Here is a 15,522-nt window from a genome sequence, read left to right as displayed (position 1 = left end):
ATACATTTTAAAACATCAGAAAGATATTTTTTACGCTCGTATAACAGATCCATTGTTGTTTTATCTTAAATCTACAGTAGTTAGAAAATAGGGCAAAGCAAAGAATTTGATCATACATTTCTAGCCCTGTGAGCTGCTTATTTTGCATCATAGGTTGTAGCTTTAGAAAGGGCTTATGCGGCTGGTGCCCAGAAGGAAGCTGCACATGTCAGATTGATTGATTGATTGATTGACTGACTGACCAACCAACCAACCAACAGACCCAAAGTGCATGGTCTCAAGATGGACATATAACATAATCCCCCCCATACATGCACAGAGAAAATGCCAAGTAATACATTGAGGGAGATGATGACTAAAATTGATACATATTTCTTGAATATAAAGTTTAGAGAAATGTTTGAATTACTTACAAGTATTTGATTCTTTTCAGGATAACTGCGCGTACCCACTGCGTAATATGGACCCCAGCTTTGCCTATAAATCAATTCGTGTAACTGCCCAATCTGTGCCCCTTTCATCTGGCAATTGCTCTGTTCAAAACAAGTTTGAAAATCTGCAATCTCTTTGTGTGTATGGCAAGGCCATTTTTAAGTTTAAACAGGCTGCATCAAAGGTCATTACTCAAACTCGCTGTTTTCTTACGCTAAAAGAAGACATCAATGAGCACATTAAGAACACAACTCAGAATATTAATGAGTCAAATCTAGTAATTCGTTCAGAGTTGCCAAATTTTAACTCCATCTCCCAAGATGACAAGCAGATGCAAATAAGATCACATTTAGATTCAGTTAAGGAACAAACGACTGAAATGACTGACAAGGCAGTCCAGACTGAACTTGACATGGTTGAGAAAGGTGTATTACTGACTCACAGTGCTGGAGTTACTAAGATGAAAATTGATGATATTGTGACTGGTCTTTTCTCATCATCATCATCAGCAGCAACAACAGATGTTTTGATTGAACCAAGTTCTGATCAGTCTCATAATGGCATAGAAAATTACTTCTGCCAAGGAAACCATTCTACTTCAGATTTGAATTTAGTCAGTTGTGAAGGTAATGTAGTCATTCCAAAAGGTCAAGAAGACTCTTTGGAATCATGTACTGGTGTAACCATGGAAAATGGGTTCTTGTATCCAAACAGACTGGAAAATGATTTGTATTTTAAGGAAGTTTTTTGTGATTTGTGTATTGGGGCATTGAATAAGAATATGGAAAATCTTTGTGCTGCATGCACTAAGATATTGAGCACATCACTAGATGGAGGGGCACAGAGGAATGCTACCGTTACTACTCAGCGTTTTGCGCAGTCAAGGCATGCAAGCCTTTCATCAGAGATGAGCATTTTTATGGAGGTAGATGGTTGTTTGTGTAGTTTCCCCTGGTGCATGATGCGCTGAATTGACACTTTTTTTTAGCATAGCGTGAATAGAATATCCATTATGTTTCCCACACATTTCTTTTTTCTTTGGAAGCCCGTTTTATGGTCTTTCCTCACGTTTTTGTTGGGAAATTCATTAATATCTCAAGTTATACATGCTATTATAGTCATCTTTGTTGTCTATTATGATTTTCAGGCCATCACCGCTAGCTACCTTAAATTGTCATAGTTGCTCCGTAATGATAGTACTTGATTAGTGTTGGTTAATATGAGTTGTTTACCTTCATTAAATGGGGGATGGGCTAACTTTTAGATGATTATTAAATGCAGTAAAAAGAGGGTTTGGTTTTTTTGTCTTAAAATTCAGATATGAATGTTTAATTCTTTTTGTTAAAAACTGCTGTTTACTTTTGTTGATGTTATAGTGATTAAACAGTTTGATGTAATCAGTTTATCACATGTCAATGGAATTATTAACATTAATATACCTCTATCATGACCTTGATTTAATTATGATTTGTAGTGACATCTGACGATGTCAGAATTGATGTTGTAACATCATGCGAAGAAAAGGTTTATATACAACTGAGCCATCATTTCGCTACATTTTTATTCTAAGGTTTGGTCTGTTACAATCAGTACTTTTTGTCATGCTATATATAGATAGATTATTAGATTCTATTTATTTCAAAATAAAATGTATGAAACTTATTGAATAATTTCAATGTTTTACTCACCAGGTCTCCCAAAAGATGGAATTATTTAGATTTCTTCCATAAATTTCATTTTGAAATCAGCATACAGTTAAAATGTTCTATATGAAATGATGACCTCAGAAATGTTAAGCCGCAGATACAAAGGGAGACAACTCTTACACAGAAGGAAACTATCTTGGATAAGTTTGCAAAAGAATACCAAATTTTATTCCATTCAAACATTTGTATTTGTGTTTGCCCTAATGTTGTGATTTTTATATTTTGTGCCTTGGAAGGAGCACAATTCACATTTTATTATTGCTATTTTTAGTCACAGTCTTCAAAGGAACTTCCTGTAGAAGCTGATTCTTCTACTTCACTCCCTGCTGCACCCTCCCAGACTACCACTAGCCCCTCCCTAGTCAAGCAGACACCCACCCCATCCCAAACCAAGACCCCAGTATCACCCCCCTCCCCAGAGCAAAAGCCTGAACAGGTATACTAAGAGATGCTAAAAAAATGGTATTTTATGGTAGATCTGTAACTTTAATTAATCAGTCCATTTTAAATATTATGTTTAGTAGACAAAGTTATTGATTACTCTGGTAATTATTTCTAGTAAAATAACCTTTCATAGTAGTTATTATATAGTATTAAATTATTCAGAATATTCAAAGCCCTTCATTCAGTATATGTTTTATATAAGTTTGATAAAAAATAAATACTAGAATTAGGAATTTAACTGTTTTCTGTATTTTCTTATTGATAGTTGTAATGTATATCAGTAAAAATTTGACCAGTATTCACTCATTGTGCAAAACACTGTAATGGGAAAATGCCATATATACTCACTTATAGGTCAATTTCAGCTGCAAACTGCACAGACCCAGATTTTGCCATCATATAATGCACTGGTAGATCTGGGTTTATGCAGTTTCTAGAAGTGGGCAGCAAAACAAATAATGTAGACTCAGATTTGCTGGTGCATTATGCAATTGTGGATCAGGGTATGTGTTGCTGCTGCAGCTTGATTGGACTTAGTAGCCTGTATATATGGTACCTTAATCTGCCTGACCAAATCAAGTATTGACTGTGCCTTTCTGGTACACATCAGTAACCAACATAGGTAAACATCTATGTATGGAAATTGATACATTTGTGCATTTACTGAACATTTGTATGGTTTATGGAATAGATATTAGATACTTGCAGGTACATATCAGTATGAAAAATTTACAAATTATACACAATGCATAATTTCCTGATTACTTTTTGGAGCAATAGCCAAGCAATGCCTTCTTGGTGCCAGTAACAACAACTCTGCATAGCATGACTTGTGATACGATTGAGAAATTACATTGCCACATCCCTATAAGTTCTTTTAAATTAAGATATTTGGTAACACTAGTTATTGTCAATGAATATTGCAATAATTGTTTATATTTTTACTTTTAAAAAATGTCTAAGGTTTTTAAATTTTTTAATAATTTTTTAAAATAAAATTTTACTATTAAACAATTTTCCTTAAGGGTTATTCTTTAAGATGAAAAGGGGCAGTGGTGGCATAGAGAAGACTTGGAGTTGTTCAGCCTATCTCCAATAGAAATAAAATATATAATAAATGACTTCCTAAAATGCACTGAATAAACATGTTTAATATTAATATGAGTCCCTTCTTTTCACATGATTTTTGTTCAGTGGGGATGGGATGACCAGATTTATTTGTACTTGATTGGCTTCCAGTTTAAATGTTGATGAATGTCATATTTTAAAATTGTTTCATTATTATTAGAGAGAAATTTGGTTGCTTGCCGCTTGAAAGATAATAAATTGGTTACTTTCTCCTTAATCATGAGTGTAATATATGGTCAACAGTCAGTACTAACTTGTCAACAGTCAGTGCTAACTTGTCAGCAATATCAATACTAACTTGTCAGCACAGTTGATACTAACTTGTCAACACAGTCAGTGCTAATTTGTCAAAACAATAAGTTATCAACACAACCAATACTAATTTCTCCATACAGTCAATACTAACTTGTCAACACCATCAATACTAACTTGTCAACACAGTCAATACTAACTTGTCAACACAGTCAATACTAATTTGTCAGCACAGTGCTAACTTGCCAATACAGTCAGTACTAACTTGTCAACACAGTCAATACTAATTTGTCAGCACAGCGCTAACTTGCCAATACAGTCAATACTAACTTGTCAACACCATCAATACTAACTTGTCAACACCATCAATACTTATTTGTTAACACAGTCAACACTAACTTGTCAAAACAGTCAGTACCAATTTGTCATGTGAAAAGCGGTTTTTGCAAAACAGTGACTACTGGTTTGTAACAAAAGATAACAGGTAGGGAATAAAACTCTTGATATTATACTTGAAAACGATGCTTTAGCAATTTCATAAACTAATGTATAAATTATATATATATATATATATATATATATATATATATAAAGAATACTTCAAGATTGTGTGTAGAAATTCATGTAATAAGTGTCAGATGATTGAAATATATATTAAGCCTTTCAGGGTGTGTTGAACATAATAAAAATAATGATTTTCTTTGAATTTTGCTCACACAAGGAGAAAGAGAAGGAAAAGGAGTCCTCTCCAGTTCATTCACTATCCATGTCCCGTCAATCAACTGTCCCCTCCCTCATTGTAAAGTCCCCAGTGACCTCTCCCATCCCCAACCATAAAGCCACCCAGGTATAGTAGTTCTACAGTCAGTGTAAACTCCATACAATATAAAAATTGTCCAGTTTTGGTGCCATACAGTGTGAAGAGGTACACTTTTTAAAGGAAACGAAATAGCGCAATCAGTTAATTTAAGCATTTAAAAAAAGCAATCTGTCTTGTTTGTATTACCTAAATGTTTGCATTTTTGAAGTTTTATTTTTGAAGTTCTATGGCTTCTCTTGATACTTCAAAATACAAAAGTGGGTATTTATACATGATTCATTTGGATTTGACTGCATCTAAAATTGGTATCATGACTTCAAAGTTGTGAACATTTCTGCATGTGCAATTTTGGAAGGAGCTGAAAATATGCACCTACACACAAATATGAATCCACAAAAATGCATAAACATGCTTCCTTCGTTTGGAAAAAAGTTGTTACCTCTGTGATCGAATTGGAATGTTACACACTGTGTTGTATTATAGGTCAAAAGAAATTGTAACTGATTTGTAAAATGGGGGTAATATGGGGAAGGGATATCTAGATTAATTACATGTACCCTTCATTTCCAATGTGAAATAAAGGTAATATGAGCAAGGGATATCGAGATAAATTACATGTACTCTTCATTTCCACTGCAAAATAACTGGATCATATTAAATTGTATGGAAAAATATGTTTAGTTGACTGTACAAGTTGTTTGTATCAGTATGTATTATGAATTTTTATTTTGTTGTATATTGTCAGCTATCGAGATTTTGTTGCAAATTTCAGATTATTTTTATAGTTGTGGTACTCAAAACTGCTTCTTTTCATGAAATGTTTGCTGAACTGTACATTAGTAAACCTAATTTTTCTTACTTGTCGCCATTCATATCACATGAATCCTATATGTATGATGAACAGTTATTTTACTTAATATTTTTCTGGTCACTTTCTTTTGTTCTATGATATTTAAATAAATTATCTTGCAGACCAAATGTTATAACAAATTAGTAATCATTTTGTTCCTCTCTAATTAATAACAATATTTCCTTAAGGACCTTTCAATCAAAATAGATATAACTGCATTAATATTTTATTACCTTCAGAATACTTATTATAAAAATGTATTAATCTTGCATTATTGTTGTTTATTTCAATATTGTACCTTTTGTTGCATGAAGTACTTTTTAATTTCCATTTCTGCTTTAATTTGAATGTGGATCATTTTTGTTGAGCCTGACTTTATTGTTATTTATTATTGTTGTTGTTATTGTTAATGTGAACCATTTTTATTGAGCCAACCTTATTGTTATTATTGTTATTGTTGTTGTTATTGTTAATGGGCATTATTTTTGTTGAGCCCACCTTATTGTTATTATTATTATTGTTTTTATTGCTAATGGGAATCATTTTTTGTTGAGCCCACCTTGGAGGAAGCTTAATATAGCAATTGTTTTCATTTCCATTCATGTGTCCTTACATCCGTCCAGCTGAACAGAAGGTGGCTCAACAAATCGTTTCATCATTATTATTTACGTTTTCCTCAACACAGTATTTATCAAATTGTTCCATTGATAGTTTTATTTACTGCACTTATAATGAGTTTTCAGTAGTCACAGATACTATCCATGACCTAATCAGTTTTACCTTCCCATGATTTTCATTATGTTCTCATCTTTTTATTTGACAAACTTTTTTTTATATATTTCCAACTGTTCAGTTTTTTTCTTTCTTTCAGGAATGATTAGAGTACATTCTATGTCAATCACAGTTGATTGAAATTGTTGTTAGGTTTTGACAAAGAAATCTTTTCACTGAATAGATTATGTTGTATGTTTTACTTCATTTTTTTGTTGTTAACATTGGGTCATTGGGGTCCTTACATTATACTCATTTACATGTCAGTTCCAAATGCGGAGAGCATAGACCTGGATTTGTATAATGGTCATTGGGGTCTTTACATTATACTCATTTACATGTCAGTTCCAAATGCAGAGAGCATAGACCTGGATTTGTATAATGGTCATTGGGGTCTTTACATTATACTCATTTACATGTCAGTTCCAAATGCAGAGAGCATGGACCTGGATCTGTATAATGGTCATTGGGGTCATTACGTTATACTCATTTACATGTCAGTTCCAAATGCGGAGAGCATAGACCTGGATTTGTATAATGGTCATTGGGGTCTTTACATTATACTCATTTACATGTCAGTTCCAAATGCAGAGAGCATGGACCTGGATCTGTATAATGGTCCAACAGAACACTAATATAGACTGTGACTCGGTTCTCAAACTTTTCAGCGTAGTCTTGTATAGCCAGAACCTGTCACCATGTACCTGTACATATAGCCTACACCAGAGTGTACCCACAAGACTATAGGAATAAAAAACAAAAATGGGATAATGTACATATAGCCTACACCAGAGTGTACCCACAAGACTGTAGGAATAAAAAACAAAAATGGAACGACATAAGGATGAAATTCAGTATGTATGCAAAGATTGGTAAAACAAAATCATTTTATTAATTCATATGGCCAAAATGCCAAGTGATGTTTTGGTATTGCACTGCATTTGATGTGCAACATGTAGCATCCACAATCCATCAACATTTGCAGGCTTGAACCTCCTCTCAAGAATACACTAGACCAATTTCAACCTAATTTTGAAGAAAGCATCATGGTGTGACGGGCATTTGTTTATTGTTTAAACATATTTTATTGTCACAATAGGATAATGGGATTGGTTACAAGTTCCAACAACTTAGATATGCCCTCTCACTACATGATACAAGTATTCTAACATATTCAACACACTGACATAATAATGAAAAACAATTGGAGAAGGGGGGGCATTTAAAAAGTATAAATGATGCTAATCAGTCATCAAGTTTCCATTACTAAAAACAGAAAACAGTTTAATCTGTTTCTTTACTGAAAGTGACAAAATTTGATGAAATAATCCTGGCAATAATGGTACCTATTTGGCATGAAATATATAATATGACTGCTGTTACCAAAAATAGAAAAACACTGGAACAATGTATCTCAAAAAACAGCTGAACAAAATGAACCAAATATAGCAGCAAACATTTAGGCTTAAAGATAATTCAATACTGAATAAATAAAAATGATGTGCCATCAAATATAGATGAAGATACAAGCAGAATAGAGAAAGCATGAAAGGATTCTTTAGATAAAATCTTCAGTAAATAACATAGGAAGAAAATTCATCAGACACAAATGTATTGATCCTCAACTTTTGAAGCTGGCTATTAAGTAGCAAAGTGAGCAGTGTCAGGCTCACTTGGATCTCTTGTCTTTTGTTATTGCTTTTATGCTCACTTGGCATGGATCCCTTGTTAGTAAGAAATATTTGAGATGATTTTTTTTTAAAGTGCTACAGAATGAATATAAGCCAGATAAAAGGTTCTGTCATAAAGTAACAAAGATCAGCAGGTTAACAACCAACCAACCAACCAATACTGCTATCCTCATTCAGCAGACTGCCTGAAATATTCTAAATTTGGAAAAGCTTTGTTGGGTACAGGATTAATAAAGTTGCACACATACTCATAGTACATGTTGACTGGTCCAGACCATCATATTAAGAAATGATATGGACTGTGTTACATTTATTATTTCTTTATTGTTGTTTTTTTTGTTCAAAATTATTAATTATAGACTGAAGAGTATTGAATAGAGTTGTTAAAAGGACAAAAACAAAACAATGAAGTTTTCCAAACTAAGAAATATATCAAATGAAATGAGAAAATCTACTGCAGAAACAACATTAAAATTTCTTAAATATCTGGTGTATTATAGACCCAGGCTGAGCCGATTTCAGAGTCAGAGGAGGAACATCATACAAGATCAGCAATGAGTCGTGCCTCACTTCGCAACCAGTACAAAACTAAACTAGATGAAACAAGAGGGGCAATAGAAGAACGCAGAGCAAAGTCCCCAGCAATTTCTATCCCATCTCAAAAATCTCTGGATGATGACCAGTTAATCTTGGAAGAGGACGATGATGATATTCCAGTCGCAGATGATATTAAAGGTGCTTACAATTTACCAATTAATGCACTTCATTTTGCATGTCAAAAGAACAGTAAATCAATTATTGCATTGTTATTTAAAATTTTACTACAGCAATGAATAATTTTGTCCATATTATGTTAGGCTTTTCATTATTCATGACTTAATGGCACCTATCAGTTCTGTTATTAGCTCTTTTGGTCATAGACTATAACAGGGTATCAGATATTATATAGTCCCTTGTCCATTGACTGTCATTGGTTGTATGTGCATTAAAGCAAGTTTACTACACCTAAAGTACTTGTAGGATTGCCATGAAACTTTACAAAGACTTCCATCCCACAGGCCACAAGGGCCTTGTTCATAACAATGCCTATAACACATTGACCATATTAGTGGTACAGGCCACAAGGGCCTTGTTCATAACAATGCCTTATAACACATTGGCCATACTAGCTGTACAAGCCACAAGGGCCTTGTTTATAACAATGCCTATAACACATTGACCATACTAGTTGTACAAGTCACAAGGGCCTTGTTCATAACAATGCCATATATAACACATTGACCATACTAGCTGTACAAGTCACAAGGGCCTTGTTCATAACAATGCCATATATAACACATTGACCATACTAGCTGTACAAGTCACAAGGGCCTTGTTCATAACAATGCCATATATAACACATTGACCATACTAGCTGTACAAGTCACAAGGGCCTTGTTCATAACAATGCCATATATAACACATTGACCATACTAGTGGTACAGGCCACAAGGGCCTTGCTCATAACAATGCCTTATAACACGTTGACCATACTAGCTGCACAGGCCACAATGGTCTTGTTTATAACAATGCTTTATAACACATTGACCATACTAGCTGCACAGGTCACAAGGGCCCTTGTTCATAACAATGCCGTATAACACATTGACCATACTAGCTGTACAAGCCACAAGGGCCTTGTTCATAACAATGCCTATAACACATTGACCATACTAGCTGCACAGGTCACAAGGGCCTTGTTCATAACAATGCCATATATAAGACATTGACCATACTAGCTGTACAAGTCACAAGAGCCTTGTTCATAACAATGCCTATAACACATTGACCATACTAGCTGTGCAAGCCACAAGGGCCTTGCTCATAACAATGCTTTATACCACATTGGCCATACTAGCTGCACAGGTCACAAGGGCCTTGTTCATAACAGTGGCTATAACACATTGACCATACTAGCTGCACAGGTCACAAGGGCCTTGTTCATAACAATGCCTATAACACATTGGCCATACTTGCTGCACAGGGCACAAGGGCTTTGTTCATAATAATGCCTTATAACACATTGACCATACTAGCTATACATTTCACAAGGGCCTTGTTCATAACAATGTCATGATGCATTCACCCTACCAGCTGCACAGTCCACAAGGGTCTTGTTGATAACATTTTCTTATACTACATTGACCATAGTGGCTTACAGGCCACAAGGACCTTGTTCATATTAATGCCTCATAACATTTATAATTTTAACAGAAGAGAAGAAACTTGCAAGGGAGGAAACTCTTGATAGAGGGACATCACCCCCACCAACTGCAGTTAAAGGATCAGCACAAAGAATGTAAGTCATCCCACTTAAGTGTATTTGCTAGTATTGTATATCCAGCAAATTAAATAAATGTTCTAATTTGTGTCAAATGACTTATTGTACAACCAAAATCAGGTACTACAGTCATCAGTGTTGCAGTGAAGTTTCTTCCCTATTTCTATCTCTTGATTAGTATTGTATATGCAGCTATGAAACTTCATAATTCTGCATTCACCATGAAGTGTGCACAACATTCCAGTGATTGTGTTGAAGTTTTGCCTTTAGCTTAATTTTTTGTGGGTGTATTTACTTACTGCATGTTTCTACATATTATACCATCCTTGTTTTAATGGAGTTCTGTGTAAAGCAATAAAAATAGATCACCATGATCTTCTCACTCCATTGACTACATACTATATTTCAGATGTTGCAGTGTGTTAGCAGATAATTTGAAAAATTTGGTCAGTTCTTATTATGTTCTGTATAAAATATTCCAGTGCACATATTGAGAATTTTTTTTAATACTAGCTATGCTCAGCATTTGTTCTGATGACTGATTTCTTCAAAGTTGTGTGTAACTAAGATTTGTATTTCCAGTGATACAGTTTTTCTGATGGTGTGAAATTACTTGCTTGAATTTAATTGATATTAAAAAAGAAAATGTAGGTCAGCAAAAATAGTTCCAAAATTTGCACAAATTACTCAATAAAACTCTATTTTATAATCCTGGAATTAAGTACCAGTCATCTTTTTTAACAAAACAACCTCATTTTGCTTTGGGCTACATATATTTCAAAAGGCAATTTTGATTTGTTAAAATGAATTAAACTGAAAGATGTAACCTGAAGTAATACTTCATTTCTTTAGTCTTTCTGGCATTATTATTTGGTGCCAAGACACTAGGAATATAGCATCTAAACAAGGACACACACCAATGTTAGGATTTGAACAGGAACCATTTTTGTCATGAATCCAGCCTGCAGTCTGCTGGTCTCCATGACTCCTTTAGTTTAATGTAAAGAATGTGTTAAACTTGAGCTATGTAAAAATCAGGTGAATGAAAGAATATTGTTAACACCAAAGAATACATGCTTTATACAATATCAGTTTCTGTATAGAAAAATGTATTATTTTATTTTAAATTTTAAATTTTATTTTAAATCTTTTATTAAGCACACAATTCAATTCTCTTTTAACAGAAAATCGGTCAGCCTGGTGGACCATCCCATAGTTGATGAATACTTAAGCACATATGAAGGAGTTGTCACTTTCAGGAACCAAATAAGTAAACTTCTCATAGAAAAAGGTACAGGATGCATGCATCTGTGTTTTTCTCATAGTGTATATTTTATTTTTTTTCATTGATGTAATTTTTTGCTTTGTTACAAAACTGTATAATTGTTGGGGTACTGAAAATAGTGGATATGCTTTTGTTGGGGTGGGGATGGGGAGCTATCATCATAAATGGCACACTTTGATTTGTTGGATATTTAAATTCAGTGTTTGTAGCAGACTATCAAAAAGATTATTTCTAAAGTATTTTTTGTGTGACCCAGACAGAACCTGTAATAGTCTTTAGGTTCGTAAGCATAATCTTTACTGTCTAGATCTTTTTATAGGTGGTAATTGCAAGGTGAAAAGAACTAATGTGGCAACAAGCCATCTCTTTTGGTGTCTTGGATTGTTAAATATGCCATTATGAATAGCCACATATCATGGGGTTTTCAATATGCTACTCTTTCATTTGGTCTCAGAAGTATCTATGAATTTATTAACTTAAAAATCTAAGTTTACTAAAATATCAGTTTATTTTTAGATTATCACATATATTTCTTATCCTTATAAATATCAGTTATTTTTTTCGATTATCACTATATTTCTTATTCTTATAGATAAAGTTTCCTCAGTTTATTTAACGTGTTTGCCATAGTCTTCATTTTGCCCTTGTAAGTTAGTAGAAACCATGATTGCGAAATATTGATAGTAGACTGGATAACACAGTGGTCATGCACTTACTCTGCACCTCCAGTTGATGGTCTGATCCCATATTCCACAATTTTCAAAGTTAAATTATCCACTCAGAGTGACAGTGGTTTGATGTAAATTGTCTGGTCTTCTTCACCGTACTACCTTGGTCTGATATACAATTGGTTCAAACATATTGCTCATCCATCACAAATAAAGAAGAACACAAATATAATTACATTGTTACCTATCACTCCATATACCATATGGTTCAAATGCAAACCATATACTCTGATTACATAATATGCTGGCAGATCAGGGTTGGTGTTGTTGGTTCTACTGATTATTGTCAACAGATCTACCAGCACATTATGCAGAGGCAGATCTTGGTGGGCATAGTTTGATGAGACTTATTAGCAAGTAGAGATGGTAGTGTGGTCCCTCACACAGAGTTTAGTTATGGATTTCATTTTTTCATTGAATGTAATTTTAATAGTTAACCTATCTCAGTATAAGCTGAATTGCCGATAACACATTATACTTCATCTCTAAGGATCCACAGAAATAGTAAGTTTTAAACACTGTTGCCTACATCATGGATGTTGCTTTTGCAATGCAGTTTCTTTCAGCACTATAGTTATCTATCTTTCTCATTGCTTTTCTTTCAGAATTTTTGACACAGGGTCAAGTAGTAGCTGATCTGGAGATGATATCATTTGATAGAGAAAGCAAAGTTCTTCCACAGTTACAAGCTATGACACAGAATGTTTATGAGGGTAGGTTGCATATTAGAAATTATTCTTTCGATGATTTTTCAGTTAATGGAATAAATAGCTTAATTTGTATTAAGCTTGCCCTGGCTGAAGTTCAGCATAGCAGTTACTTTAGTGTCCATATGTCGAAGCTTAACGTAGCAATCACTATGGTGTCCATTTGTGGAAGCTTAAAATATCAATAACTTTGGCGTTCATGTGTGGAAACTTAACATAGCAGTCACTTTGGTGTCCATGTGTGGAAGCTTAACATTGTGATCACTTTGGTGACCATGTGTGGAATGTTAACATATTGATCTTTTTGGTGTGCATGTGAGGAAGCTTAACATATCAATCTTTATGGTATCCACATCTGGAAGCTTAACATAGCAATCACTTTGATGTCCATGTCTGAAAGTTTAACATCGCTATCACTTTTGTGTCCATGTGTGGAAGCTTAACATAGCAGTCACTTTGGTGTTCATGTCTGGAAGCTTAACATAGTTATCACTTTGGTGTCTCTGTATGAAGGCTTAACATATCAGTCTCTTTGGTGTCCATGTGTTGATGCTTAGCATAGCAATCACTTTGGTGTCCATGTGTAGAAACTTAACATAGTTATCACTTTGGTGTTCATGTGTGAAAACTTAACTTAGCTATCTCTTTGGTGTCCATGCCTGGATGCTTAACATAGTGATCTCTTTGGTGTCCATTTGTGTATGTTTAAAATAGTGATCTTTTTGGTGTCCATATGTAGATGCTTAACATAGCAATCACTTTGGCATGTTTAGTATGCAGAAATTAACACACACATTTGACAGTACAGAGAGGTCAGCTTAGGGCAGATCAAGAGATTTGCTAAAAACTTTCAGGAGTTCTGACTTTCATTTACCTTATTTGTAGTAAACAAATGGACAGAAATGACAATTATTAAATGAATTTACTTTTATTTTCACATCTCATCATATCAGTCCTTAACCTGTTGTCTTTCATACTGTCCTTGTATGTAGCTCAAGCATTTTAGCCTTTCTTAGTGGATCATTGCTGAGATTATGACAGTTCCCATAATTGTTTATTTTTGACACTTCGGAGATGTTACTGTATCCAGGTTTCCGCTTGAGTCAGCCTGAATTTTCCTCATAATAGAGAAAATGTCCTTTGAGTTATTTTGGTGAGTAGCTATTTTCATGACTTTGTGAAAAATTAAATTTTCTGTGGTTACCTAAATTTGTAATTTGGCAAACAGTCCAACATTTGCTACTGAAAGGCCAGTGTTAGCTGGATCTTACGTGGTTTGAGGCAACCACAAAATCCACATAAATTGCTACTCCACAAAAAAATTAATTTATAGTATTTATTACATTTAGTATGGTTGTTTCCTTACAATATATATGGTATATAAATAGAGTAGTCACATAACAAGAGTTACATTTGTAACTTTATCCTGCCATATAAAGAATAAAGGAATCACTTTAAAAGGGAGTGACATGAAGTGCAACCAGCAGAGTGCCTCTAGTTGATCACAGAAGAAATGTAGTACTTTATTGTCTTATCAGTCAGTAAGAATGGACTATTATTTCATAAAAGCCATGGAAAATGCAGAGTCTTTCATCTTTTGTCTTTTCAGTATTGCAAGAAATTGCAGCCACAACAGGCAGTATTTTATTCAATGACCAAGTAAGTAAATTATGCTTGAATGTTTTGCCATTTTTGATGTTACGTAAAACATTTCAAGAGGGTTTTAAATCCTTGGAAGAAGTGCAGGCATTACAGAAGAGCACTTTGTCAGAGGTGTCATTTTGGGTTTATTGTACAACAGTTAAGCAATGAAATATCAGCACAAAGGAGGTAATAGGTAAATGAGGATTTTCTAATTGGTATTATGGATTTTGCTACTTTTGATTTGGCATCCCACTACATGTAGTCAGATATCATGGCAGATTTATAAAGAATTTAGAATCATTCATAATTCAGTTATTAACCAATACAGTTGTCAGAAATTCAACTTTGCTTTTCTGTAGGAACCAGTTGTTTCTTCTATTGCCATGGGTGTGTCAAGGGACCAGACCCATAAGACAGTGTACACTCGAGAGCAGTCCATTGATTCTCAGGGTGGTGGTCGCAGGAGTATCCAGAGAACACCATCAATAAAACAGGTCGACAAGCAGATCCAAGAATCACTTCAGGAGCAGTATACTAAACTGTAAGTTAGTGTGTAATTTTGTTTGCATCGGAATAAAAAGAAACTTATTTTTTTGTTTCATTGGAATTAGCATTCATATTGTAGTAAGCAGTTAACCAGATTGCCTAATTATGATGATGAGAGTAGTCTTATATATTAAAACCTGTCTTTAAAGACCACTTCTGTGTGAGACCACCTGTCTTGAGAGACCATATTCTCAATGC

At 34.1% G+C, this 15,522-nt stretch overlaps 1 protein-coding gene across 2 annotated transcripts in view; it reads left to right on the top strand.

The window, feature by feature from the left end:
* Positions 1 to 15,522, top strand: part of LOC149793764 (uncharacterized) — a 228,587-nt gene that overhangs the window by 176,627 nt on the left and 36,438 nt on the right. For both annotated transcript variants that reach the window (XM_089967751.1, XM_089967750.1), the window contains 6 exons: positions 8,595 to 8,829; positions 10,348 to 10,432; positions 11,599 to 11,705; positions 13,033 to 13,140; positions 14,744 to 14,793; positions 15,138 to 15,319. In XM_089967751.1, coding sequence (XP_089823877.1) covers positions 8,595 to 8,829; positions 10,348 to 10,432; positions 11,599 to 11,705; positions 13,033 to 13,140; positions 14,744 to 14,793; positions 15,138 to 15,319 — 767 coding nt within the window. The remainder of the gene's footprint in view (positions 1 to 8,594; positions 8,830 to 10,347; positions 10,433 to 11,598; positions 11,706 to 13,032; positions 13,141 to 14,743; positions 14,794 to 15,137; positions 15,320 to 15,522) is intronic.

Source organism: Sinohyriopsis cumingii, chromosome 8 (genome assembly GCF_028554795.1).
Source record: "Sinohyriopsis cumingii isolate HCF-2022 chromosome 8, ASM2855479v2, whole genome shotgun sequence".
Classification (NCBI taxonomy): Eukaryota; Metazoa; Mollusca; class Bivalvia; order Unionida; family Unionidae; genus Sinohyriopsis; species Sinohyriopsis cumingii.
The sequence above is the reverse complement of the archived record's forward strand: the minus strand, read 5'-3'. Positions and strand labels throughout refer to the sequence as shown.